The sequence below is a fragment of the Diplotaxodon limnothrissa genome, linkage group LG16 (genome assembly GCF_057381915.1).
Source record: "Diplotaxodon limnothrissa isolate DT_005_m linkage group LG16, D_limnothrissa_male_GT1.1, whole genome shotgun sequence".
In the NCBI taxonomy this organism is placed as follows: domain Eukaryota; kingdom Metazoa; phylum Chordata; class Actinopteri; order Cichliformes; family Cichlidae; genus Diplotaxodon; species Diplotaxodon limnothrissa.
The window spans coordinates 13,923,660-13,950,799 of record NC_140611.1 but is presented as its reverse complement, the minus strand read 5'-3'; the positions used below and the strand labels follow the sequence as shown (position 1 = coordinate 13,950,799).

The 27,140-nt window shown below is 40.8% G+C and overlaps 1 protein-coding gene across 1 annotated transcript in view; it reads left to right on the top strand.

Annotated features, from left to right (window-relative positions):
• The window catches only part of dgkg (diacylglycerol kinase, gamma), a 234,602-nt gene that overhangs the window by 89,169 nt on the left and 118,293 nt on the right, over positions 1-27,140 (top strand). Inside the window, exons 19-21 of the mRNA XM_085374679.1 lie at positions 3,064-3,149; positions 3,742-3,831; positions 6,961-7,121. Coding sequence (XP_085230805.1) covers positions 3,064-3,149; positions 3,742-3,831; positions 6,961-7,121 — 337 coding nt within the window. The remainder of the gene's footprint in view (positions 1-3,063; positions 3,150-3,741; positions 3,832-6,960; positions 7,122-27,140) is intronic.

Here is a 27,140-nt window from a genome sequence, read left to right as displayed (position 1 = left end):
AAAAAATAAGCTCTATGGGAAAAATGCACAGAGCCACTGTGACATCACAGTTAATGGAGTCCTGTTGTGAAGGCTTGAGATTAGTTGATTATAAGTTGCGAAGTAAATATATTGACTACAAGACCTGAAACTATGTCACTTGGATGCCAGCCGGAATAGGCTTCAGTCCCCCTCAAAAATATGAATTGGACAAGTGGTGTAGATGGATGGTTGGAAATAGATGAAGGGAAAACAGGGCCATTTGTCTATATATTACTATACAACCAGGCTTCTTTTTAGTAAATTGTTGTTTGTAGGTGTTTTTAAAAACAGCAGAGTGTAGTTATATTGTGGATTTGATATACTGACCCAGCTGTCATAGCTAATCCTTTTATCTTACTTCCCTTTATACAACCATATAAAAGTAGTGGTAAAACAGCTAACTGATCATCTGCAGAGGAATGGCTTATTTCAGTCAGGTTTCAGAGCTCATCACAGCACAGAAACAGCATTAATGAAGGTTACAAATGATCTTCTTATGGCCTTTGACAGTGGACTCATCTCTGTGCTTGTCCTGCTAGACCTTAGTGCAGCGTTCGATACTGTCGACCATAATATCCTAGTAGAGCGATTAGAACATGCTGTAGGTATTACAGGTACTGCGCTGCAGTGGTTTGTATCATATCTATCTAATAGACTCCAATTTGTTCATGTAAATGGAGAGTCCTCTTCACACACTGAGGTTAATTATGGAGTTCCACAGGGTTCAGTGCTAGGACCAATTCTGTTTACATTATACATGCTTCCCTTTGGCAGCATCATTAGAAGACATAGCATACATTTTCACTGCTATGCAGATGACACCCAGCTCTATCTGTCCATGAAGCCAGATAACACACAACAATTAGTTAAACTGCAGGAATGTCTTAAAGACATAAAGACCTGGATGGCCGCTAACTTTCTGCTTCTAAATTCAGATCAAACTAAGGTTATTGGATGGCATTACCTTGGCCTCCAGTAACACTGTGAGGAACCTTGGAGTCATTTTTGACCAGGACATGTCCTTCAACGCACATATTAAACAAATATGTAAAACTGCTTTCTTCCATTTGCACAATATCTCTAAAATTAGAAACATCCTGTCTCAGAGCGAGGCTGAAAAAAAGAGTTCATGCATTCATTACTTCTAGGCTGGGCTACTGTAATTCATTGTTATTAGGATGTCCTAAAATTTCCTGAAAAGCCTTCAGTTAATCCAAAATGCTGCTGCAAGAGTACTGACAGGGACTAGAAAGAGAGAGCAGATTTCTCCTGTATTGGCTTCTCTTTATTGTTCTTCTGTTAAATCCAGAATTGAATTTAAAGTTCTTCTCATTAAATACAAGGTCTTAAATAATCAGTCCCCATCTTATCTTAATGACCTTATAGTATCATATCACCCCGTTAGAGCACTTCACTCTCACACTGCAGGCTTACTTGTTGTTCCTAGAGTATTTAAAAGTAGAATGGGAGGCAGAGCTTTTTAGCTTCCATGCCCCTCTTCTGTGGAACCAGCTCCCAGTTTGGATTCAGCAGACAGACACGATCTCTACTTTTAAGATTAGGCTTAAAACCAGTAGCAGAAAATGGGTTTCTTCCCGTTAAAAGGGAGTTTTTCCCTCCGACTGTCACCAAAGCACTTGCTTACAAGGGGTGATAAGATTGTTAGGGCTTTCTCAGTTTTCTTTGTCTGTATGGTTTTTACCTTACAATATAAAGCACCTTGAGACAACCGTTGTTGTGATTTGGCACAAAATAAATGAACAGAACTTTTCACGGGATTCTTTGGCAATAAAATAAAGAACGTGACAATACTGTGGGGTAAGCATTTCATTGTCAATACTGCCTGTAAATAGTCAGGTGTTTCTTCTGTAACACTGCACAGCTGGAGAGTTTTCTATACTATTTGCAAAACATGTATCGTTGTATCTTTGACAAACTGGTCGGGGCATCTGGAGTTCACATATTAATGCATCTTATTATGAAGAATTTTGATCCTGATAAGGACCTGAATAAGGACAAAAGTGATATCACTCATATGTTATGGCTTCCCTAATATTTTGATCTCAGGTTAACTTGACATTTTGGACGGACAGCCCTTCCACCATAATCAGTGAAACACCAAAATAGTTCATATGTTTTGGAAAAATAGCGTTCACTCCTCCAGCAGAGTTTGGGAGACTTGAAAAATCATGTGGTGGCCCAAGACCTTACTGAGACACTATATGTCGATTTTTCTTTTAAGTTATCACCTGCTTGTATTATGTTCAAGTGAAAATGTAGAACTGGTTTAAAGGGTCTATGGGAGATCACTGTGCAGGACCAGGTGGTCACCGGGCAGCTGTCTCATGATAGAGAGAGATGAAAGCTTTTGTCGACACCTTTGTTCCAACACACATTAAAGGTCCCTTTGAAGGGCATGCACTCTGCGACCACTGCGTGACTGTGGTTTCCAGGGAAAGGAGTGAAGTAAGCACAGCTGGAGAGGGCGCACACTGATTACTCTTTCTCTCTCTACCTTCCTCTGTGTCCTCTCTGCCCAGGAGCGCCCCTGTTCATTAAACCATCACAAGCTTAGAAATCCCTGTCAGCTGCTGCAAAATGCAACTAATAAATTTGGCGTCACAGAATTCTTAGTACACACTGACATTAGGATTCAGGGACTCTGTGTATAAAAGTGTTCTACAAACAAAACACCTGTTTTCTGTATATGTGAAGATGTTTTCACACATGTGCTGAACCCTTAAATGTTTCTGTAACGTCCCTGACAGAGGTACAGGTCAGAACACAAAGTCACTGGGATGTCTGATTGCTTTAAGATGTGAACAGTGCAGTCAGTGGTCCATGCCCGCTGGCTTGTGGTTGTCTTGTGTGCTGCCCCGTGAACTCTCTACCCAGGCAGCTCTCCCGTCTTAAACACATACCATTTCTAGTGCTGCAGACACTTCTGAAATTGATTATTTTCTGCTGTATGTGAGAATGGATAGCAGCACTAAAATGTCAGAAGATCATGTGTGATGATTCCTGGATCTATTGTCTTTCTAGGCTCAACTTTTTCCATGATGTCCCTGATTTCCGGGTTCTTGCTTGTGGAGGTGATGGCACAGTGGGCTGGATCCTCGACTGTATAGGTAATTAGATTCTAACTTATGAAAAAGTTAGAATCTAACTAATACTTTGCTTTGATAGGAGTTTATCTGCATTCTTAACCAGATTTTATTGTTTTAAAGGCAGCTGTAGGTCAGAACACATGTCGAAGCATCTTTGACCAATATACTGAACCCTGAGTGTATGTGAATGTTAGAATGTGCTTTAGCATAGATAAAAGCACCGTGTGAATGTGATTTGGTGGATGAAACATATTGTAGAGCACCAGTCCACATATATTTTCTGTTATTAATAAAAGTAAAGATGAAATGTGGCTGAAAGAGCAGAAAAATAAAGGTGAACATTAAATATTTTAGCTGAAAAATGAATTGTAAACATCTGTTTAAAGACCAGCTCTGAAGTTCCACAGTTCCTGCAATCATGCATAGTTTTTTCCACTGTGAGGAATTATTACTCTCTACTTTATTCTAGCTGAGTACAAATGTAGGTTTAGCAGTAATTTATCAGTAATAAATTCAGTCAGAATTCTAGTTCATATATTGTCATAAAAATCTGTTTCAAGAACATTTTCACATCCATAGCACGAGATCGATCTGCTTGTCTGTGCCCTTGCAGATAAGGCCAACTTTGCCAGGCACCCTCCGGTGGCCATTCTTCCTTTGGGCACAGGGAATGACCTGGCTCGCTGCTTACGCTGGGGAGGAGGTGAGGAGCTCATTCCAGCATCTTTCTGTATTTTCTTTACATAGCTGCATAGGCATCTATAAAGCCTGCAAGAACTGATGCCATAGCTGATCTTTTTGGAAACTTTGTGGCAAAGAGAAACAAGCTGAAAACACTGATAAGATTTTGTGAGCCTGTTAGTTAATGGAGTTAATGTAGCACCATACTTATTCATAATCATTTGTGTTTGTGGTCACCTGATGAGTTTAAGTCCTCTTTAATTCAGTTTTTTTGGTGTTCACCAACTCTTCAGAGGAATATCTGTGTTTCTGCTTACTAAAGCTGCCTTCCACAGTCAAAAAAGACTTCTGATATCACTGGGAAAAAGCATCAATATTGGAGCTGTACAGCTAAGCAGTAAGGAGAAATTGGCTATAAAGAGGGAGCCACAGAGGACAGCTTTCACTTTTTTTCTGCCTTTGTGAGTCTCTGTTCTGTCCCGATTAGTTTCACATTACCAAGTCCGCTGTCACTTTCTATAGCTACGCTTCAGCCTGATTGCCTGTTTGCTTTTCAGTGTTCTTTCCTAAAACTCTGCGTGTTTATACCAATCACTGTTGTCTCCCTCTGGTTGCTGAATTACTTTCTCCTGGACATTCCCGCCTGCTCTCTTTTGTTCTTCTCATATCAGCTTCATTTTTCACCTCTGTCTGCCTTACATGCCTCCTGTCTTCTGTATTTAGATACTCATTTTTGAATTGAACATAATAGAGCACGTTTAAACAGTTAATTTAAAGAATGACTCACTTCTCAAATACAAAAGGTAGCCATGTGTCTCTGCACATTTCTGGGAAATGAAAGATGGGAAGAGAAACAGGGGACTTTTATGTGTCAAATTAAAAACTTAATTTGCAAATCACTTGCACACGCTGTAAGTCCTTTGCCAACCATTGATTTCTCGTAGTACTTGGGACCAGTAATTACACTGGCTGGTTATAACTGCTCGATTGTTGCTGCGAGGACCAGCAGAGCACTTGAAAGATATTTTGTCAATAAGCTGCCAGGTCTGGGTGGCTTTGGGCTGTTGAACTGATCATCAGAGATAAACTCTGAAATATTAGCTGCAGCCAATTAGCTTGATGATCATTTACCTGAGAGGGAAAATGAATCTAGTCTGATTTGTATGTGAAGGTGAGCAGCCAGTTTTGATTCATGGCTCTGCAGTCTGTTTTAGTCAGATGTTCATCAACTAACAAAAAAAATCTATCGAACAGCTTTCAGATGTATCACCACTCAATCTAATTCATGATCTCTAGAGCATGAATCCCAAAGATTTAGGCCTTGTTGAATTTTAGTTTAATTACTGGGTTTTTGTGGAATATCTTGACAATAATTTGAAGGATTGTCATAAAAGTTGGTAGAGATATTTGCCGAGCAAAGCTTTTCTCTTAACCCATGAGACATGACTGACTTGATCATTTACCATTTGGCAAGTACTGGAATAGAAACACATTATGCATTAATTCTTACACTGGTTGTATTTGTGAAAGTTAGTGCTAATAATAATGATAATGTGAAAGGAACTTACGTGAATTGCAGTGAAGATGAAACACAGGGCGAAAATGGAGGACATTGGTGAAAGATAAAGCAAATTTTACTTTAAAAATAACACATAATGCAGTGAACACATGAACACTTAATTTCCTCTATTGGTGTCAGTGGGTTTTTGTAATCATTTACACAAATATCAGGATGTATTGTACGTGATTGTCTTTCATTATGTCAGGTAACTCAGCACTGACATACCATTAGTGTCTCTGGATGGTTTCATGAGTTACTCTTTGTAACGCTTTCGTTCAACCTTCAGGATAGACTGTAATAACTTCCCTTATGCCATTATCAGGGGGAAAAAATCCTTTTATCCAATACAGCCTGATTTTAATAAATACCAGCAAAACTATTGCATCAATCTTGGTTGCACTTTGTGCTTAAGGTTAATTTCCAAGTATTCATATATGCTAACAGTCAAGTACAGGCTTGCAGTCTTCTAAGGTTGTGCACAGATGGCATAATGACAAAAACATGTATCAATTTGTGCAGACGATGTGTGTATTTGTGTGTGTACCTGTGCAAACACCACAAAATGAATAAATAAATACAGCTAAAAAGTAGCTAATTGTTCATGTAAAAAGACAACTGTTCCCCGTGAATTTTCTTTTATTTCTCAAGAGTACAAATGTGAGAACATATGCATATGCAAAATACTCTCATATTTCACACACATGATTCTCCCAGTGTGATGGCACTCATTAAAGCCTCATGCCCTTGTGACACCTTTGGAACAAACATCTGCTTCTTATTACTATGCCTGGCTGTTAAAGCAGGCTGTCAGCTATGGAGCAAATCCAGAGGGCTTCCCGGAGGGCTGTCAGGTCTGGGCTTCATTCTGGGTTTGAAGCAAGGAGGGTAGTTTCTTTGGAAAGGCAGCTTAATCAGTTTTATTGTGTTCCATATTTGAGCTCGTATAGTGTAATTTGCCTGTTACATGTGGAGATTATGATTAAAAATGATGAAATATAGAGAACGACTTTTCTCTGCCAGATTTTGCTCACGCTATGCTTGACTGATTGATTGATTTTTTTTCATGTGATTCCTGATTGATTCCAAGTTTCTAGCTTTATACTGTTTAGCGGGATAAAAGTGGCTGCAGCTCAGGAGGTAGAGCTGGTTATCTGCTAATCAGAAGGTTGATGATTTGAACCCTGGTTGCTCCAGTCTGCACTATAAATATCCCCAAGTTGCTCTCTGATGCATCCATTGGAGTATAAATGCATCTGAATGTAAGATAGAAAGCACTTATTTAAGAAAAGCATAGAAAAAAGTGCTGGAGTAAAATGGTAAATATGGCATGTTGTATAAAGTGCTTTGAATGCTCCAGTAGAGTAGAAAAGCTCGATATAAGAACCAGGCCTCTTCCTGTTAAAAAGCGTTTTTTCCTCCCCGCTGCTAAGTGCTTGCTCATAGGTGGTTGTGTCATTATTGGGGTTTCTTTCTAATATTGTAGGTCTCTACTTTAACATATAATAAAGCACCTCCAGCCAACTGTTGTTGTGATTTGATATAAATAACACTGAATTGAAGTAAATTGAATTCTCTGGTTGTTCTCGGCAGGTTATGAGGGTGGTAGCTTGGTGAAGGTCCTTCGGGACATTGAGCATAGCACTGAGGTGGTGTTGGACCGCTGGAATATAGACATCATCCCTGACGACAAGGAGGAGAAGGGAGATCCTGTTCCCTACAGCATCGTCAACAACTACTTCTCTATTGGAGTGGTAAGTAAACTGAGAGAAAGATAACATTGCATGTTTTAAAGAGCCACATTATACTTTCTTCCTGTTTCTGTCATATGTCATTCTACTATGTCAGACAGTTGCCAACGTTTTAAAAAATAAGATGAACTTAATCTGTGTGAGCCAAAAGCTCAGATTTCAGAGTTACATTTTGTTTTCTTTCTTTCATTTGCCTGAGGTACAGCTGATGCATGCTGGGTTTTGGAGTGACCAGAAAAAACCACATTTGCATATTTGGACAAAATAGTGAAGAGCTAATCATCTAACAGTAGATAGTTTGGTAAAGCAACAGAACTGAAAGACAGACTCCTGTAAACATGTTTTTCAATGTTGTGAAGTTGAGCATTTCTACATGGAAATCTTTTTGCTTTTGGAACTGCAGTTTTAGAAAATCCAGTTTGGATTCATTTTTTAGCCAGTTGTGTCTTGTTTCTAAAATGACATGAGCAAAAACAGGCTTATTTTATACAGAAATAAAGGAATAAAGAAACAGTTTAAGATAAATACATTTCAGATTTAAAAAAATGTTACTTTATTGTATGCACAAAATACAGCTTTATTGCTGAGGACGGAAAAACCAAAACCAAAACTGGGAGAATGACACGAACTATACTGGAAGCACTAAATACATGGAGAAATGCACACAACTATGAGGGAGACGCTGACATAAATACGCAGAAGGATAACGAGGGAAGTGAGGAAACACGGGGAATACAGCTGACACAAATTAACATGACGCCACAGGGGAAGCAAAACAAGATACGTGGAACACGGAAACACAAGACCTTCACAATAAAACAGGAAACTGGGGAACATGACACAGGAGTGGAGGAGAGGCAGACCAGAGGGAGCGAGGGAATGCGAAGGAGCACAAGGGAGAGAGAGAGAAACATGGATAAACATGGAATAAACCACAAGGAGGGGAAACAAGGCACAAGAACTCATACAAACACATAAACACAGACGCACAGAGGGCAAAGACACAAGGGGAAATTACTAAATGATCAAGGAACTAAACGGGGCCCATAAGAAACTCAAAACAGGATAACCTGGCACTATGGAAATAAACTTAAGACTAGCAAGGAGAACTTATACATAGATCATAATACAGGAAAACTCACAACGCTGGGTCAAATGACCATGACAGTTCATATTCCGTGATCTAATTCCATATAAGACAATATTTCATTTGTTTGGAATTTTGAATTCCAGTTCTTTGTATTGTGAAATAAAGTCCTTCAATTTTTCGAGTAGTTATTACAGTAAAAACATGATGAAAGAGATTATTTGATCTATGAGGACATGAGCAATTAGGAGATTCATCAGTGAATTTCTGCATCCTCTGGGCAAGGAACACGTTGCCAGGTACCAGTTGCTTAGCAACTTTTTTATCTTGTCCTCATGGAGATAATATGCGGGCCTCTGGGACATTTATACAGAGGTGACAAACAAGACCTTCATTAAGTAATCACAGGGCAGCACCACTCATTTAGCCTCAGTGTATTAAAATAATTGATGTGTCACCACCACAACTCTGTATATCTCCATAGCCGTCGTGATGTTATAAAGAAAACCTAAAGCAACCATTTTCACTCATTCTAATCTTACTAGTTACTATTAAAAAATAATAATATGAGGCTAGGGTGTAATCATTAACTCCATTCCTATCAGCTAATAGTCATGAGATTAGCAGTGCAGTGTATACGACTATAAATAAACCCAAGTGAGATAAGTGTACAGAGGGCATATGTAGACATTTGAGGAGGAGCACTGACAGGGAGCAGATACACCACAGTGATGTTATACAACTGAAATCCTACTGCTAGCTACATATTTATCAATATGGATGTGTGAGTGTAATACTGCACAGTGAAAGTGGCACACACATCTATACTTCTGTGGTTAGAGTTTGTAAAACTGCACTTTGACAAATCTACAAGTAACAACTCGTTTTATTCAAAAATGGGAGAAGAGGCAGTGACAGGATAGAGCCGTTTCCTTTGTGGCCTGAGTGACACCACGAGTGTCTCACACAGGGAGAGACAATAGTATTTGACAGGCCTGTCTTGGTGTGGTGACTGACGCTTTTTGGCAAATTTTGTCTCTCACATTTTCACATTCAGTAATTTGTGCATCTCTGTTTCACAGAGTTTTTACGTTCATTCATGAAGAATATTTCAACCTGCATGTTACATTGAAGCGCTGCATCAAGCTGCAGCTTATATTTCTTTTGACCTGATCTCCCATTGTTTAAGCCATCGTGGACAGTAGTTACTGCTGGCTGTGGCAGGTGCAATGCCGACACTTCTGACTGTCTCGTCATAGGTCAGAGCGTTCTCATTCCAGAGGTGGAAAAAAATGCTGATTTTTCAAAACTGCTTGTGTGTCTCAGTTACTTCCAAGGTGTCCTTTAGTGGCAATGTGTGTGAGAGAGCACAGCAACATTGTTACAGTACAGTTTTTCAGTCAGTCTCTTCACCTTTGCACTCATTAACAGTATAGACTGTATATAAAATATCCGGTATCCAATTAATCAAACGTTACAGTTTCAAAAGTCACCAAAACCAAAAGATAAGCTTCTTGGATGAACTATGTTTCACAACAATGGGCCATATATCTTGTCCGATCATTTAATTACGATGCTGTAAAAAATACTAGATCTGCAAACGCAGGCAAGTCAAAGCAGTGGGTTCAGTTCGATAACTCGAACTGAGGTCTAGCAGACAGCTGCCTGTGTCAGCACATCTAGTAGTCAGAGTGGCTATGCGCCTAACTTTAAGTCTCATCAGTATCCAAATGGATGAGTTATAAAATTTATAGCTGTTATGAAAGGGAGTTCATCAAGAAATAATGGACTATAAAGATTATTTTTTATTAAGTTGGACATTTTAACATGAGAGTCTATGGGGTTGACCTGCTTTTAGGGACACCCTCAAGTGTCAACTTGAGGAACTGCAGTTTGTGACTTTTAATTATTGACTTACTTTTTGCCTCTGACACTTGTTTTTTGTTTTGTTTTTATTTTAATTTCTAATTACTTAAAAAAACATAAATAAATTCCACATTGAGCTATACATTTGTGACCAATGTCTAAAGCTGTAAATGGGACTGATTACATTAGGGCTGGGAGCGAAATGGTGAGTGAAAAATAACAACTCTTAACCTCTCATGGGATTTGTTGACAGTAATAAAGCTACAGAATAACTCCATGGTTATGCTCTAAAGGAAAGGTTATCTGTGCGAGTCTCTGACAACGCACCAGCATAGCACAGCCATTAAAATAAAGCAACAGATCGCTGTGCCTCCAGGAGCCATAGTGACAGATGGCTGAGTATCTGTGTGCACACGACACCTGAGCAAACCAAATCTGACTCACACCAATGATGCAGCCATTAGTAAGACCTTAAATCTGCTTTAACAACCATACAAGGTTTGCATTTCCTGCCATCTTATTGCAGACCTTTCTACTCAGGGTTGGGTTGCCATGGAGATGGGAGGCTGGCAAGGCCGAATCTGAAAGCTTTCACAGTCATCTGTCCTTTATCTCGCTGACTTAATTGTGGATGACATAGTGTGGAGCATGTGGCTGGCTCGGTCAAGGCACTTGGAGCTGTTGAGCAGAAGGTATAAGATGATTTTGTGATTTTAAATGACATAACACTTTATTTTGTACTGGTAGGAAATTTTTCAAGTTGCATAGTTCCACAGGAAATAGTTTTATAATTGAGAAAAAAACCACAAAGCTGTGTGTATCATAAGGATTGAATCAATTCAAACACTGCAGCTTTGACAGCAGCACCTTGCTGTTGCCGCATTGAGCAGTGAGCTCATTGTGGGGGCTGACAGTATTACATTAGGCAGAGAGGATCACAGTAAGAACATCAGTAAGAACAATAGCAGCTCCGTATATCTCTGCACTGTTGCATTTTACAGCTCCATCGCTTACAGCACCTCTGTTTCTGTGTACATTTTAAAATCTGGACTTAATCAGTGAACGGAATTAATTGGCAGTTATTGAAATAATATATAATGCAACTGGTCATACATTTGTCCACTTGGCTGAAATTGAACTAAACTTGAAAGCATATTTACAACTTTGCCAAAACAATGCTAAAACTTGGTCAAAGTGAGAAAGGAAAAATCTTCTTCCATCTCTCCTGAAAGGACATGCAGAGAAAGAAGTTGTTGTATAATTGATTGAAAAAATACACTTCCTTTTCCAACCTTCTCAGATTTGCACCCACACCATTCACGCCGTGTGGTGTCCTTGCGTACCACTGGACCATCACAGCATGACAGTGTCGTTCTGTGTAGAAGTTCTTGTGGTGACCCCTTAGCTGACTTTGTGGGACTGCACTCTGCCAGTAATTAAAAAGCAAAAAACAAAACAGGCACAATACAAAAAAGAACAAAGAAGGGAAATAAAAACAGAGAAAAGCAGTTGAGAAAGTATGTTTAAAATAAAACAGGAAGTAAACTGACTGGGACACCAAGAATGAACTCACACAAATAAAACAAAACAAAACAGGGAAATAAAGATGGAGGGAACACAAGACGCACAGAAAAGGGAAAGAAAAAAACAAAGGACGATAAATAAATGAATAAAAACAGAGGACTTAACCATCTCTGTACAGAGCCTGCATTGTACAACTTGCTAAAGTCCCTTCACTTGACCTGCAGCCTGGAAAGAATCTTGTGAAAAGAATTTGAGAGAAGGAAATCACACCATGTCAGCAGCCATTAAAGATGCCGCCTCATGTTTCAATGTGATCACAGGTAAAAAAAATAAATAAATAAATAAAATAAAAAAAAAAATAATATATATATATATATATATATATACGGACAAAATGGTGGTGGCTAACCAACCGGACATAGTGGTGGTAGACAAACAGAAGAAGACGGCCGTAGTGATCGATGTAGCGGTTCCGAATGACAGCAATATCAGGAAGAAGGAACACGAGAAGCTGGAGAAATACCAAGGGCTCAGAGAAGAGCTCGAGAGGATGTGGAGGGTGAAGGTAACGGTGGTCCCAGTGGTAATCAGAGCACTAGGTGCGGTGACTCCCAAGCTAGGCGAGTGGCTCCAGCAGATCCCGGGAGCAACATCGGAGATCTCTGTCCAGAAGAGCGCAGTCCTGGGAACAGCTAAGATACTGCGCAGGACCCTCAAGCTCCCAGGCCTCTGGTAGAGGACCCGAGCTTGAAGGATAAACCGCCTGCAGGGGCGTGCTGGGTGTTTTTATATATATATATATATATATATATATATATATGAGTGGTTGTTGTGTGACTGTTTAATCGTAACAATTTCATAACCAAAAAAAATAGTCAGTTTAACAGATTTACATTAGAATTCTTCCATATGTAAACATTAATTGGTAGATGGTTAAAATTAGATTGAATTGAAGTTTTTCTAATAGCCTGAAAAGATGACATTTCACCTTTCAATTTTAAGCCAGGTTTACATCTTCATAACGATTCTCACTGGTCATAAAAAAAATCATGAATAAAAACAGAGGACTTAACCATCTCTGTACAGAGCCTGCATTGTACAACTTGCTAAAGTCCCTTCACTTGACCTGCAGCCTGGAAAGAATCTTGTGAAAAGAATTTGAGAGAAGGAAATCACACCATGTCAGCAGCCATTAAAGATGCCGCCTCATGTTTCAATGAGGAAGCTGATCCCTCTGCAGTGTGTGCCCCTGTGTGGAAGCTGCTTTAGATAGGTGAACGGGTGTAGATGTGTATTTATGTGTCTGCACTTGAATGCACATAGCTGAGTGGTGTGCAGTGCAAGCTGATTCCAATAACAGTGTTACTGGCCAGTTCCTATTGCGTACCACAGTCCCTGACTGTGGGGGCGTAGAATATCACGAGCCTCTTCAGATGGAAATATAAGTCGCTGGCTGCTTTTTAACCAGGACAGTGAGGAACTACATTGGGGCAAATAATATGTTGTTCACTATAGACACCACTGTTGCTGTCTTGAATCCTCATGCATATCATCTTGCCATCTTGATCCAGAAAAAGCTTTTTCACTACAGAATTGCTCAGTCATATCACCAAATCTTGTTGCCTTTAGATAACATTTTTCCAGTTATTGATATTCAAACTACATTTTCTGAGAATTTATAAAACTTTTTGACAGAAAGTTCATGCTTGAGCTTGGAAACAGCTGACTCTTGGACAACCTCCTTGAGCTGAATAGTGAGTATGTTAAATAAAACAAAATAGACCACTACTCAGATTTTCCATATTATCATCTTGTCTGTTAAACCCCATTCCTGCAAGACTGCTCAAAGACGTCCTACCAATGATTACTGCTTTGATCTTAAATATGATCAGTGCATCTCTGTTAATGGGCTTTGAAGTACCTTTCGCCTTTCAGGTGAAAAGTAATTAAACTATTGCTTGAAAAGCCATCACTGACCAACCACAACACTAATAAAGGTAACAAATTCTCTTCTTATGGCCTCTGATAGTCGCCTCATTTCTATAATTGTCCTGTTAGACATCAGTGCAGCGTTCAATACCATTGACCACAATATTTTACTACAGAGATTAGAACACGCCGTAGGTATTAAAGGTGCTGCACTGCAGTAGTATGAATCATATCAATCATATCAGAAGAGTTCTGCAGGGTTCTATGTGAGGACCTTTTCTCTTTGCATAACATGTGTTTCCCAGTATTATTAAAAGGCACAGTATACATTATATATGCAGATGATACTCACCTTTACCTAGCCATCTCTCCATGACACTACCCAAAATACTGCATGCTGGAATGTCTCAAAAACAGGATGACTAATATAAATTATTCTAATAAAAACAGCTAAAAAAACAACCCTCAAAATCACACACACACACACACACACGCACGCACACACACACACACACACACACACACACACACACACACACACACACACACACACACACACACACACACACACACAAACAAAACAGAAATAAACAAAAAGGACAGGACCATAACCAAATAGAGGGCTTAAACAATAACTTTAACTAGAATTTAAAACATAAACCTATGGTTTAAAACTTAAGAGGATGACAGCTGATACATAAACTGACCTAATTTTTAAAAACTTTAATGATGTAATATGAACATAGGATCATGGCCAAGCTTGAAACCTGTATCCCCTGTAGTCGGTTACCAAGATTACGTGAAGTACCCTCAGAAGGTCTGCTAGATGATGTTAATGCAGCACTACGGACGATACCTACAACCACGATTACCGACACTAACAAGCTGATCTACAATACGGCAGCAGTGATCAGTGAGATGCTTGGCTACAAGTTGAACAGCCACAAGGGGCAGTACCCTCCATGGAGAAGGAGGCTAGAGGGCAAGATCAAAGTAGCACGGAGGGAGGTTAGCCAACTAACGGAGTTGCAGAAAGGTGCGACAAAGAAGGTGCATAAGAAATACAGCAAGCTGTCCATACCTGAGGCCTTGGAAACTGCCAAGCAAAGACTCATAGCCTTGGCCAGCCGCTTGAGGAGGTACACCAGAGAGATAGAAGGCAGGAGAATAAACCAGCTGTTCTCCACAGAACCAGCAAAGGTGTACTCTCAGTGGCAAGGGAACAATAAGAGAACAGCACCACCAAGGCTGGAGACGGAGCAATACTGGAAGAGCATATGGGAGAAGGACGCAACCCATAACGGCAATGCTCAGTGGCTAGTGGATCTGAGGGCAGACCACAGCGACCTCCCTGAACAGGGTCCAGTAACCATCACAGTGGCAGATATCCAAGAAAGGGTCTCCAGTATGAAGAGTTGGACAGCACCAGGGCCCGACATGGTTCACGCCTACTGGCTAAAGAAGCTGACTGCACTCCACGAGCGTCTGGCAGCACAAATGAACCAGCTGCTAGTTAACGAGAGACACCCGGAATGGCTAACTGAAGGTCAGACGGTCCTGATCCCCAAGGACCCCAAGAAGGGACCGGTCCCCTCCAACTACCAACCAATAACCTGCCTCAGTACTACATGGAAGCTCCTGTCAGGCATCATATCGGCTAAGATGAACAGGCACATGGGTCAATACATGAGCGGGACACAGAAAGGGATTGGCAAGAATACCAGAGGCGCAAAACACCAGCTACTGGTAGACAGAACAGTCAGCCGAGACTGCAAGACCAGACTGACCAACCTGTGCACTGCCTGGATTGATTACAAGAAGGCCTATGACTCAATGCCCCACAGCTGGATACTGGAATGCTTAGAATTGTACAAGATCAATGGGACCCTAAGAGCCTTCATCAGGAACTCAATGGGGATGTGGCGTACAACACTAGAGGCCAACTCCAAGCCCATAGCACAAGTCACCATCAAGTGCGGGATCTACCAAGGAGATGCTCTGTCCCCACTGCTGTTCTGCATAGGCCTGAACCCCCTCAGTGAGATCATTAACAAGACTGGCTACGGATACCGACTACGGAACGAAGCAGTTGTCAGCCACCTCCTGTACATGGATGACATCAAGCTGTATGCCAAGAGTGAACGAGACATCGATTCATTGATCCACACTACCAGGCTATACAGCAATGACATTGGAATGTCATTCGGACTGGAGAAGTGTAGTCGGATGGTAACAAAGAGAGGGAAGGTAGTCAGAACTGAGGGGATTAAACTACCAGAAGGCAACATTGCAGACATAGAGGACAGTTACAAGTACCTGGGGATCCCGCAGGCGAATGGGAACCATGAAGAGGCCGCTAGAAAAGCTGCAACCACCAAGTACCTGCAGAGGGTCAGGCAAGTCCTGAGGAGTCAGCTGAATGGTAAGAACAAGATCCGGGCCATCAACACGTACGCCCTGCCCGTGATCAGGTACCCTGCTGGGATAATAAGTTGGCCAAAGGAGGAGATAGAAGCCACTGACATAAAGACAAGAAAGCTCCTGACCATGCATGGAGGGTTTCACCCCAAGTCCAGCACCCTGAGGCTGTATGCTAAGCGGAAGGAAGGAGGCCGGGGACTGGTGAGTGTCAGCACCACAGTCCAGGATGAGACAACGAACATCCACGAATACATCAGTAAGATGGCCCCAACTGACCGAGTGCTCAGTGAATACCTCAGGCAGCAGAAACCCAAGAAAGAGGAGGGAGACGAGGAACCATCATGGAAGGACAGGCCCCTGCACGGTATGTACCACCGGCAGATAGAGGAGGTGGCTGATATCCAGAAATCCTACCAGTGGCTGGACAAAGCTGGACTGAAAGACAGCACAGAGGCACTAATCATGGCAGCACAAGAACAAGCTCTGAGCACAAGATCCATAGAGGCTGGGGTCTATCACACCAGGCAAGACCCCAGGTGCAGGCTGTGTAAAGATGCCCCAGAGACAATCCAGCACATAACAGCAGGGTGTAAGATGCTAGCAGGCAAGGCATACATGGAACGCCATAACCAAGTGGCCGGCATAGTGTACAGGAACATCTGTGCCGAGTATAACCTGGAAGTCCCGAGGTCAAAATGGGAGATGCCCCCAAGGGTGGTGGAGAATGACCGAGCTAAGATCCTGTGGGACTTCCAGATACAGACGGACAAAATGGTGGTGGCTAACCAACCGGACATAGTGGTGGTAGACAAACAGAAGAAGACGGCCGTAGTGATCGATGTAGCGGTTCCGAATGACAGCAATATCAGGAAGAAGGAACACGAGAAGCTGGAGAAATACCAAGGGCTCAGAGAAGAGCTCGAGAGGATGTGGAGGGTGAAGGTAACGGTGGTCCCCGTGGTAATCGGAGCACTAGGTGCGGTGACTCCCAAGCTAGGCGAGTGGCTCCAGCAGATCCCGGGAATAACATCGGAGACCTCTGTCCAGAAGAGCGCAGTCCTGGGAACAGCTAAGATACTGCGCAGGACCCTCAAGCTCCCAGGCCTCTGGTAGAGGACCCGAGCTTGAAGGATAAACCGCCCGCAGGGGCGTGCTGGGTGTTTTATATATATATATATATATATATATATATATATATATATATATATATACATATATATATATATATATATATATAAACCGCCTGCAGGGGCGTGCTGGGTGTTACACCCAGCATATATATATATATATATATATATATATATATATATATATATATATATATATATATATATTAGGGGTGCAACGATACACAAAATTCACAGTTCGGTTCGATACTTTGCTGTCACGGTTCGATATTTTTTCGATACAAAGAAAAATGTTCATGCCTTTTTAATTTGTCATTTATTAAATTTTCACGGCACATTCCGCACCACATCTCTGTGCGTTCATCATTTGTTTGAAGCCAGCTCACCTCCTGCAACCACTTTTCCGAGAATACGCGCTTCTTTTGTGGTTCGGACTCCTTCTGACATTTCTTTGGAGGTGGAGGAACATCACAGTAATTGCTTAAAGGAGCTTCTTCGACATCTTTAAGAGTTCTAAACAAATGTCTGTCCTCCTGAAAATCTTATGTACGCAAACACGCGTTGCAACTTCTTATCTTTTTCGCATTTTTTATTTTGACAGCGAATGCGCACCTGCGGACCACTTATGTGCAGCCCTGGTTATTTAGCTCGTCATATTGCAGCCACAGAAATTCTTTTGTCCATGAAACCATAAAGCTGCACTTTCTTTTTGCCTTATAGTCTGATTTGTCATAACTTCTCCGTTTTGTGGTAAGCTTTTCTTTGGCTGTCACTTCTTCACCCTGACCTGTCTTATTTGGCTCAGCAGAACTAAAATATATATCCTGCTGCTTTTACACACACACACACACACACACACACAATGCTCAGCGATTCTCTGCGCGATCAACCTCTCACATGTTTAAGCTGCGGGAGATTTCACTTGTCATGTTTGCATAGTAAGCTAACGATTGATAAGACGATGTCAGAGGAATTGGTGCGCAAATTATCATCACTCACCAATCAGTGCTGTCGCTCTTTATACACAGTTTGCGCGATTGCAAAGTAAAAGCAAAAAACAAGCGCAAATTCAAACGCGATATAAATATGTCACATATTGACAGTGGCTCACCGATGCCAATGACATAATTACCCAGCTACATTTCCGAAAGAATGCAAAAGCATTGACATATATTTTTCCTTCCTGCGATAGCCCGACGGGCAGGGCAGAGAGAGATTTTGGTAGCCCGACTGGAAAAATTTTGCGAGCCCTGTATCTGATTGAGGAATCACTTATCTTTGGAAAAGAGAGTTTATTACAGAGAAATGGCTCTTTCCAAAATAAAAGCTATACTATACGCTTCTTCTGGGCTATATTCTCAGCAGCATATTAAACATAACAGCTCCCCATAAGGAGAATCGTGTGCTAACGGCTGTCTAAATGACTCTGGTAAAGTTTGTAGCATGTGCTTGTTGTTTTTGTCGGCTTCCACTTGTCTTTGCACTAGGATGATTTCGGAGTAAATGTGCAGTCATATTCGTTGTGTTCCCACTAGTGCTGTCAGCATAAATCTCGTTGAAATGACGTTAACGCCACAACACGGCAAATCTCCGTTAACGAGCTACCGTGGATCGCCTTGAGCGTGGGGCTGGACAGCCAACACGTTAACGAGCTAACTGCGCTAACACACTAGCTCCCACCCATGTAATTGAGCATTGCATGGCACATCCAACATACTGTTTTACTTTAGTCCATGACGCGCTTACCTTCAGGGTCATACGTCACATGAAAACCAAAATAGCTCCAAACGCCAGATCTGAATGAGGATGGGGGAGGTTCAATTTGCCATGTTGCAAGGAGAGCTTAACTTCTGTCTCGGTAGCTTGCCCTGCGCTCAGTGAATCTGCACTCGACTGCTCCGCCTAGGCTGCACTGTCGAGTGCAGATCCACTGAGCGCTCAACACAGACAGCATCGTCAGAAGGAAAGTTGATAAAATAAATTAAAAACTTTGTATTGTTCGATACATATGCGTACCGAACCGAAAGCACTGTATCGAACGGTTCAATATCGATACGAGTATCGTTGCACCCCTAATATATATATATATATATATATATATATATATATATATATATATATATATATATATATATGACAGAAAGGAAAAAGAACAGAATAATTGGTATAAATGGTATGCCATGTTTTCATGAATTCAGAGACTGAAAACGGCATCAGTTGAGAAAACTTACCTGGCCAGTGGTGCATATAAATTTGTGTTCGTGTGTGTGTGTGTGTGAGAAAGACAGAGAGAGGGATAGATAGAGAAAGAGCAAGAGAGAGAGAGGGGGACATGGAGTTATTCTGGCACAGACTGAAGGTCAGGGGAAGTATCAGTCACAGGAAGTCAGCGTCTGCCAGGTTCAGGCCAGGTTACCACAGTAATGAATGACCGTGCTGAGTGACACCTGGCTGGTCTTAAAGACAGGAGGAATAGTGCTCAGGGATGGTCTAACATGTGGACTCAAAAAGACACATCTAGACAATTTTTAAAGTCTTAAATATGTCTTCATAACACAATTATAGCAGTTGCCAGGTGCAAGGCATAGTCATCGACTAATTAGTCCTCCTTAAAGGACTAATAAAACAGTAGATTTTCACTCGTTCCAAAGAACAGTCTTCCATGATGGTTTGTGCTGAATATCAGGTCATAATGTTATGACATTAGTGTGGCTCAGTGATGCACAAATTAGCTAACAATAGCCCACTGTCTCCCATTCCACTTTTAAATACTGCAGGGACAACAAGTAAGTGTGCAGTCTGACAGCAATGTGCTCTATTGGGGTGATACGGTACTGTGAGGTTGGGCGCCACATGACTAATTACTATAGTTATTACTATAGTCTATCAATTCATAAGTGATATAGAAATGTTTAGCTTTCTCTGAATCAAACATGCTAAACTGAGCATTCCAGTACAAGAGTATCATGGCATTTCTCTTTGCTATTAAGTTAACAAATATAGGGACTCAAAACATAATAGGGGCACACTGACAATGTATTCCTCTGCCGGGTACTGTGGGCCCCACTGATGTGACATTTTCCATCCACCAGTTTTGTTGTTGTTTGTCACTCTCTGTTCCTTTCCTCCTGTTCACCTCACCCATCCCCTAGAAGCTCCTCTTTCCCCCACACACACCATGAGCAAAACTTCAAATGGCAAGATCAAAACAACCTTGATCACATAGGCAACTACAGGCAATGGCAAATGTCACATATTGTTACTGCCAGATTTATCAGGAGGACAGAATGCGTAAAAGTTGTGCTGGTCAGTGATCGCCTGTAGCGGTGGATTCAGGCCAGATTTGGTGACATGGAACAGCCTGTCATGTTTTAAAAAGCTCTGCAGCTACTTTGTGTTGTTGTCTGACCCTGATCCGTATGCTGTCCTACAGACTTTGCTCGTAATAAACCAAAATCAATACAAAAACAAAACTCCACCATTTGTACACATGTGACAAACAACTCCTTGGGCACAAATTTAAAGAAAAACAACCACTTTGCCCTCATTGAATTCTCACATGTTTATGTGTTTTTGTTGCTATGAGTAACCTTGCCATTAAATCAGAATAGGAATGTTTTTAAGTTATGGTTCCAGTATCAGATTCTCGTGCTCTAAAAGCAGCAGATGCAGCTCTATTTTAAGATGTGAGATTTGCTGATGCATGGAGATCTCAGAACATTGCCCTAGTGTCTGATTAAGTAAGTGCGGTAGCGTCCATTCATGATTTTCAGGGTGACAAGTGAGGAAGCTTGTAATCGCACCTGTCCGCTTGCTTCGTCACAGCCTTCCATTGTCCTTGTTGCACCAAACTGAAACACCTGGACAGGCAGGCAGGATGCCAGCCTATCATCACAGGTGCTTTCACCTGTCAAAATTATGGGATGCACTTTGATCTAAATATATTCCTCCCCAACCCAGTGTGATGGCAAAACATGTAATCCGATTGTTAAGTGATGATGTGACGAATCCTACTTCCAGGCCTAAAGTAGTCTGCGTTTAATATGGCTTTTGTGTTGTTAACATGTTTAATGTTTTGTATTTTCTTCTATTTAATCTCAAAAAGCTCCTAAAACAGTCAGTGATCACTGTTGACCTCCCTCGGCTTTTATTACCGCTAATCATTTATTTAAGCTCAGTTTTTAAAACCTTAGGATGTAACTACAGCACAGCCCATGCAGCAGTATATGAATGACTAACCTCGTATTGTGGATGGATTATCTCAGTTGTTCTCCTGGCTGAAGTTTGGTCCTTTTACAGCATCCTGCCATGCGATTACATTTGTTCCTGACCACCGAGAACACTCACGTTAACTTTTATCGAGTGCAAAAAAAGTTAGCTTGTTTATCCGGTTGTTCAGTCTGACGTCACTAGCCGTGTCTGGGTCTAAACTCCGCTGCAGGTCCATATATCAAACGATCACTATGGCATTACTGAGAGTTGAAAAACTGTCTAAAGTCTTTCATCTTTAATAAAATGATCAGCGTTCTGCTCTACCAGGTGTAACAATTGAGTTTAACATCCAGGCATCCATGAAAACGGACATTTATGACATTTAACGGAGTTAGAAGTTAGCAGGAAGTTAGCTTGCTAGCTTCTATCTAAATACAATATAGCATGTCCTGACTGCGGGTTTTGGAAACAAATTAAAACGTACAGCTCTGTTATCACTTCCAACATAAATGAAGACAGAAAACGAAACAGCAGTGACGTTTGTAGGGTCACTGAAGTTTGGCTAGCTGGTATATAATGATGTGCTACGTGACCGCTAGCGACACAGCTATGTTAGCATATATGAACAAGCTAACTTTTTTTCCACTCGATAAAAGTTAACATGAGTGTTTTCGGTGGTCAGGAACAAATGTAATCGCATGGCAGGATGCTGTAAAAGGACCAAACTTCAGCCAGGAGAACAACTGAGATAATGCAGCCACAATACGAGGTTAGTCATTCATATACTGCTGCATGGGCTGGGCTGTAGTTACATCCTAAGGTTTTAAAAACTGAGCTTAAATAAATGATTAGCGGTAATAAAAGCCGAGGGAGGTCAACAGTGATCACTGACTGTTTTAGGAGCTTTTTGAGATTAAATATAAGAAAATACATAACATTAAACATGTTAACAACACAAAAGCCATATTAAACGCAGACTACTTTAGACCCGGAAGTAGGATTCGTCGCGTCATCACTGAACAACCGGATATTATGCTAACATAGCTGTGTCGCTAGCGGTCACGTAGCACATCATTATATACCAGCTAGCCAAACTTCAGTAACCCTACAAACGTCACTGCTGTTTAGTTTTCTGTCTTCATTTATGCTGGAAGTGATAGCAGAGCTGTACGTTTTAATTTGTTTCCAAAACCCCGCAGTCAGGACATGCTATATTGTATTTAGATAGAAGCTAGCGAGCTAACTCCCTGCTAACTTCTAACTCCGTTAAATGTCATAAATTCCGTTTTCATGGATGCCTGGATGTTAAACTCAATTGTTACACCTGGTAGAGCAGAACGCTGATCATTTTATTAAAGATGAAAGACTTTAGACAGTTTTTCAACTCTCAGTAATGCCATAGTGATCGTTTGATATATGGACCTGCAGCGGAGTTTAGGTCCAGACATGGCTAGTGACGTCAGACTGAACAACCGGATAGACAGGCCAGTCCACCGTGTCCATTTCCCACTTTGCCTCTCTAACCACGTGAAATGGGCATGCATGCAGAAGTTGCCTAACTCCATGCACAAATTGCATGACCAGCAGGGGGCGATGATATATTTAAACCCACAAAGTCGCTAGTGAGCAAAAAATGTGTTAAGTACATTCCAGGGTCCTTAATCACCAGATTCTATTAAGCTTGGATGATTATATGTATATAGATGTAAATGTGTTAAAAATAGTCTGTTTAAAGGCTTTCATGTGATTATTTGCATGTTGGTTTGAAACAAAATACCTCGCTCTTCTGTTACTGCAGATTACCGCAACGTTTTGTGAAGACGGTGGACCGCCGTGTCTATTACACACTCTGTTGTGATATTGGGTTGTCCTTCCTTATTACCAAGCATCTAAAATGAGTTGAGTTTATTAGACAAGAATTTACAAATATCCAGTTTCCTGTTTTTCACTTTTCGTGTAAAGGTGTACCGTGGAAAGTACAGCTTGACCTTCCAAAACCTACATTTTTGCTAAATTATAAGATGCATGCTCACAATTATTCTCACAGCTTATCTAAGTGATGTTAGTGGATAAGATAAAAATGAGTAAATGACACCCTTAGAAGATGAGGTTATGATTCTGTGCGGTAGCCTACAATATTGCATGAAATGTCCAAAAACTTTATCATTATTATTATTAGTGAGTGATGAATAATTGGAGGGTTTGGGTTAGTTCTAGTTGTTAACAGTAGTGGTCATGGCCCAATCAAAGGTAAAGACAAATCATTAATTTTGTTGAGCCTGTGGAAAAGCAGCAGTACGACTGTTTCTAACTTCTAATTGGGTGAGCAGTTGTTAAGGTTCAAAATTGAGGAAGGAGAGTACAAACCACCCTTGGTCCAGAAGCTCAGAAGGTACTGAAAGTAACATGTTAATCTTAAATATACACAGTGCACTCTATATTTATCTATCTACATTCAAACTCAGTCAATTACTATACATCCACTACGGCAACTCAAAACTTTATTTATAACCCTCTAATGAACATAAATGGCATTTGAAACACACACTCAACAATGTTTGCAGCAGTATATGTAAAACCAACTGTGGTTTAAACAGTTCACTACTTACTCATTTGCATTTTCACACTCACACACACACATCTAAAAATAGCAGCAGGCAGTCAGTGCATTACTGACTCGACACACAGAGATCTCTCACACCAAATTTTCTTATTCTATATTACAACGACGTCTTATATTTACAACCACTGTCAGATCTGTCAGCTTTAGCGCCTACACAATTTCGACAAATTTAAAATAACCGCCCAGCGGATAAACTCCCTGAGTTTTTTGCGACCAATTAACCAGTATCAGACTTTAACTGTTTCTGGCCTCATCTCTAAAATCCCTAACTCAATTTAAAAGCGTCAACCAACCCAAACTTTGCCTGAAGCTCTATTTTTGGCATTACACAGCCAAGGCTTACCCCGAAGTTTTAAGTTAAAGTTACACGCCCGAAGTCCAACTTCTTCTGACCAAAAAAGCGCAGGTACCGTTCCAAACGGTAAGGAGACTCTAACTCCTAGCTATTTTGGAGGTTCCCAAGTTCTCCCCGGTTGCCGACCGTACTAACCCTATTCGCCGATAGGTCAGGGCCAAGCGTCCTTGGCCGGGAGGGAGCGTTACCTCCGAGAACTGCACTTCCTAGCAGACTCTAACTGCCGTCCTAGAATAATTTATAATACTTTGAAACAACAATCAACACCCAACACAAGTGTATGACTGAGGCAGATCTACCCTGATGGACAATGGGGACTCTAACCCACAAAATGACCAACCAAGGTCTGACCTAATGACCAACCGGGACTTTAACCCACAAAATGACCAAATTCCCTACCAAACTACTTGAGACTCTAACTCAATTTCTTTGGGACTTCAACCCAGTATTTAAACTTTTCCTGGCAGACTCTAACTGCTTTAGCAGACTTTAACTGCTTTCATTTCTTCTTTCTTCTTAGCAGAACTCTAACTGCTTCAACTCATGAGATTTTTCATCAAAATCAAAACAGACATCCACCAGTAACTTCAGTGAGTAGACTTAAATTTTATCATATCCAATTTGGCACACTTTGGAAATAATTCAACAGGTAGTGCCTTACCTTTGGATAAGCCGGCTTATGCCCACTCACTTCGACCACTGGAATTCATGTCTGCCCGTCAGACCACCTAAGACCAAATTTCTCCATCTACACCTCCAATTCTCCCTCCTCAACCACCGGACGAAGCCCCCAAATGTTAAGGTTCAAAATTGAGGAGGGAGAGTACAAACCACCCTTGGTCCAGAAGCTCTTGGTCAAACAATGATTTTAATGACTACACACGTGTGGGAAGACACTCTGTACGCAGACAGCAAGTAGTCTTCGACTTAATCAAAGCATAAACAGATATTTTATAGCATCAGGGTTTGATTTACTGACGCCCCTTCATGCGTCACAGATACATTTTATACATACGTCAAATCAACACCACAATGGCCTTTAACACAGAACATCATCTTCTATTTTCATGGCCGATTCCTCCGGTCAACCTTTCAGTTCCTCTTTCTTGCCGAGAAGACAAGGACGGTTCCTCTTTTACCGAGACACTTTCACCGTTACAATCCAGACATGACTAATCTCTCTCTCCTCTAAATAAATCTAACTCATGTGTGTGTCACGACCTCACATGCTCTCTGTGTCACCTCTTCACCTACTAACTGTCTGTGTCTCGTCCTCAAATGCTCTTTCTCAATTCACCTGTTGCACTTCTGACCTTTCACTAGACCAGAGGCTCACTGAGACTATATGTATGTCTTCTACTAAATAAATGTTTTAATCAAGAACCCCTACTAAAAGCTTAATACAAGAATATGAACATATAAAAGATATTAAAATGAACTGTTGTGTAAGCATGTACTGCAATTCCTTCTATGTTCTAGTTTTCCCTCAGCATGGATCATCTAGACACTCTCACTAGGTGAAGCTTTAGACCATTAATGAACCTGAACATCAACTCAAATAAGCACAGATATGCAATATGTATAAAATAGTTATAACTGCACCTGGAATACAAAGTTAATTTAATACCTGTATGCATAAAACCTTAAAGCCTTCTTAAAGCTATCTGTTACATTGTTAAAGCAATGATCATACTGCAGATTATATTATTAATGCAATGGTAATAATGATGATTATTTAACAATAGCAGTAAAATAATTTCCCTGCTCCACACAGTTTAGGTCTTCCACTGCACACCATCTTCACATAATCAAAGGCACAAACTCAGACCATGTAGAAATGTACTACAACTATACTCAGAGAAAGGCAGCAAGCAAAGGACCCCTGCAGGCACGCACACACTCCTTCATGCAAACCCATGTAGATGCATCGTTTTGGTATATTTACTCACTGAGCGTCACCGTATCTGTTGTAAAAGAATTTGCGTTGTTTTTGTTCTTGATCTGTTCTCGCTCTCTCTCTGTCCTTTGGTAAAGGTAACATGTTTAATGTAGCAGTGCATCATTACTGCCACGTTTTGGTCGGTAAAACTGGTCATTACTTCTGTCAGGGACTTTTTTCCCCTCATTTGCATCTTCTCTAGCTGCAGGGCATTGAGAGTATTAACTTTTCATTTACATGTGTGTTGTGCTGAACTGTTATTTACAATATTTAAGTGGAAAGACTGCTTTAAATGAGAAGCCTGGCAGCATGAAAATAACATGCAAATAAGCTGTAAAGGGATTATATTTACATGTGAACTAGAGGATGAACATTGTGTCTGAGTAAATACTGCAGATTATTTTTATCTTGCTCTTACTGTAACTCCAACGGTATATATCAAACCAGCGTGTTGTTCTTTTTCTTCTTTTTAACATCAGTGTAGCATCCTCAAGGCTAAATGCTATGTCAATCGAAAGATAGTCAATTATTAAACATCGTATGTATTACTTTAACATCTGTAAAGGCGACACATCCTGCTATCCAAACAGTCCCATATAAGGTTTTGTTAATAAAATAAGACGATCCTCAGGCTTTAGTGGAGCAGAAGAAGCTCTGGTCAAGCTCAAAGTTCAGATCAGGACTGCTCTGTGTCACAGATCTCATGCAATCAAATCTGTGCGTGTTCTGTGCGTGCTGCGGGTCTCCATGCATGTTTATGGTATTTTTGAGCGTCTGCAGTCTTAGTGCTAATTGAACTTGCCATTGTTGTTATTTATCTGGCTTGTAGAGTTAATATGATGGACGTATTTGAGTTGTTTTAAGAGGTAAAAAGAAACAAAACTGTGTACTTTAACATAAAGCACTATCAGGGGCTCTTGTGACTGTCAGGCTGTGAAA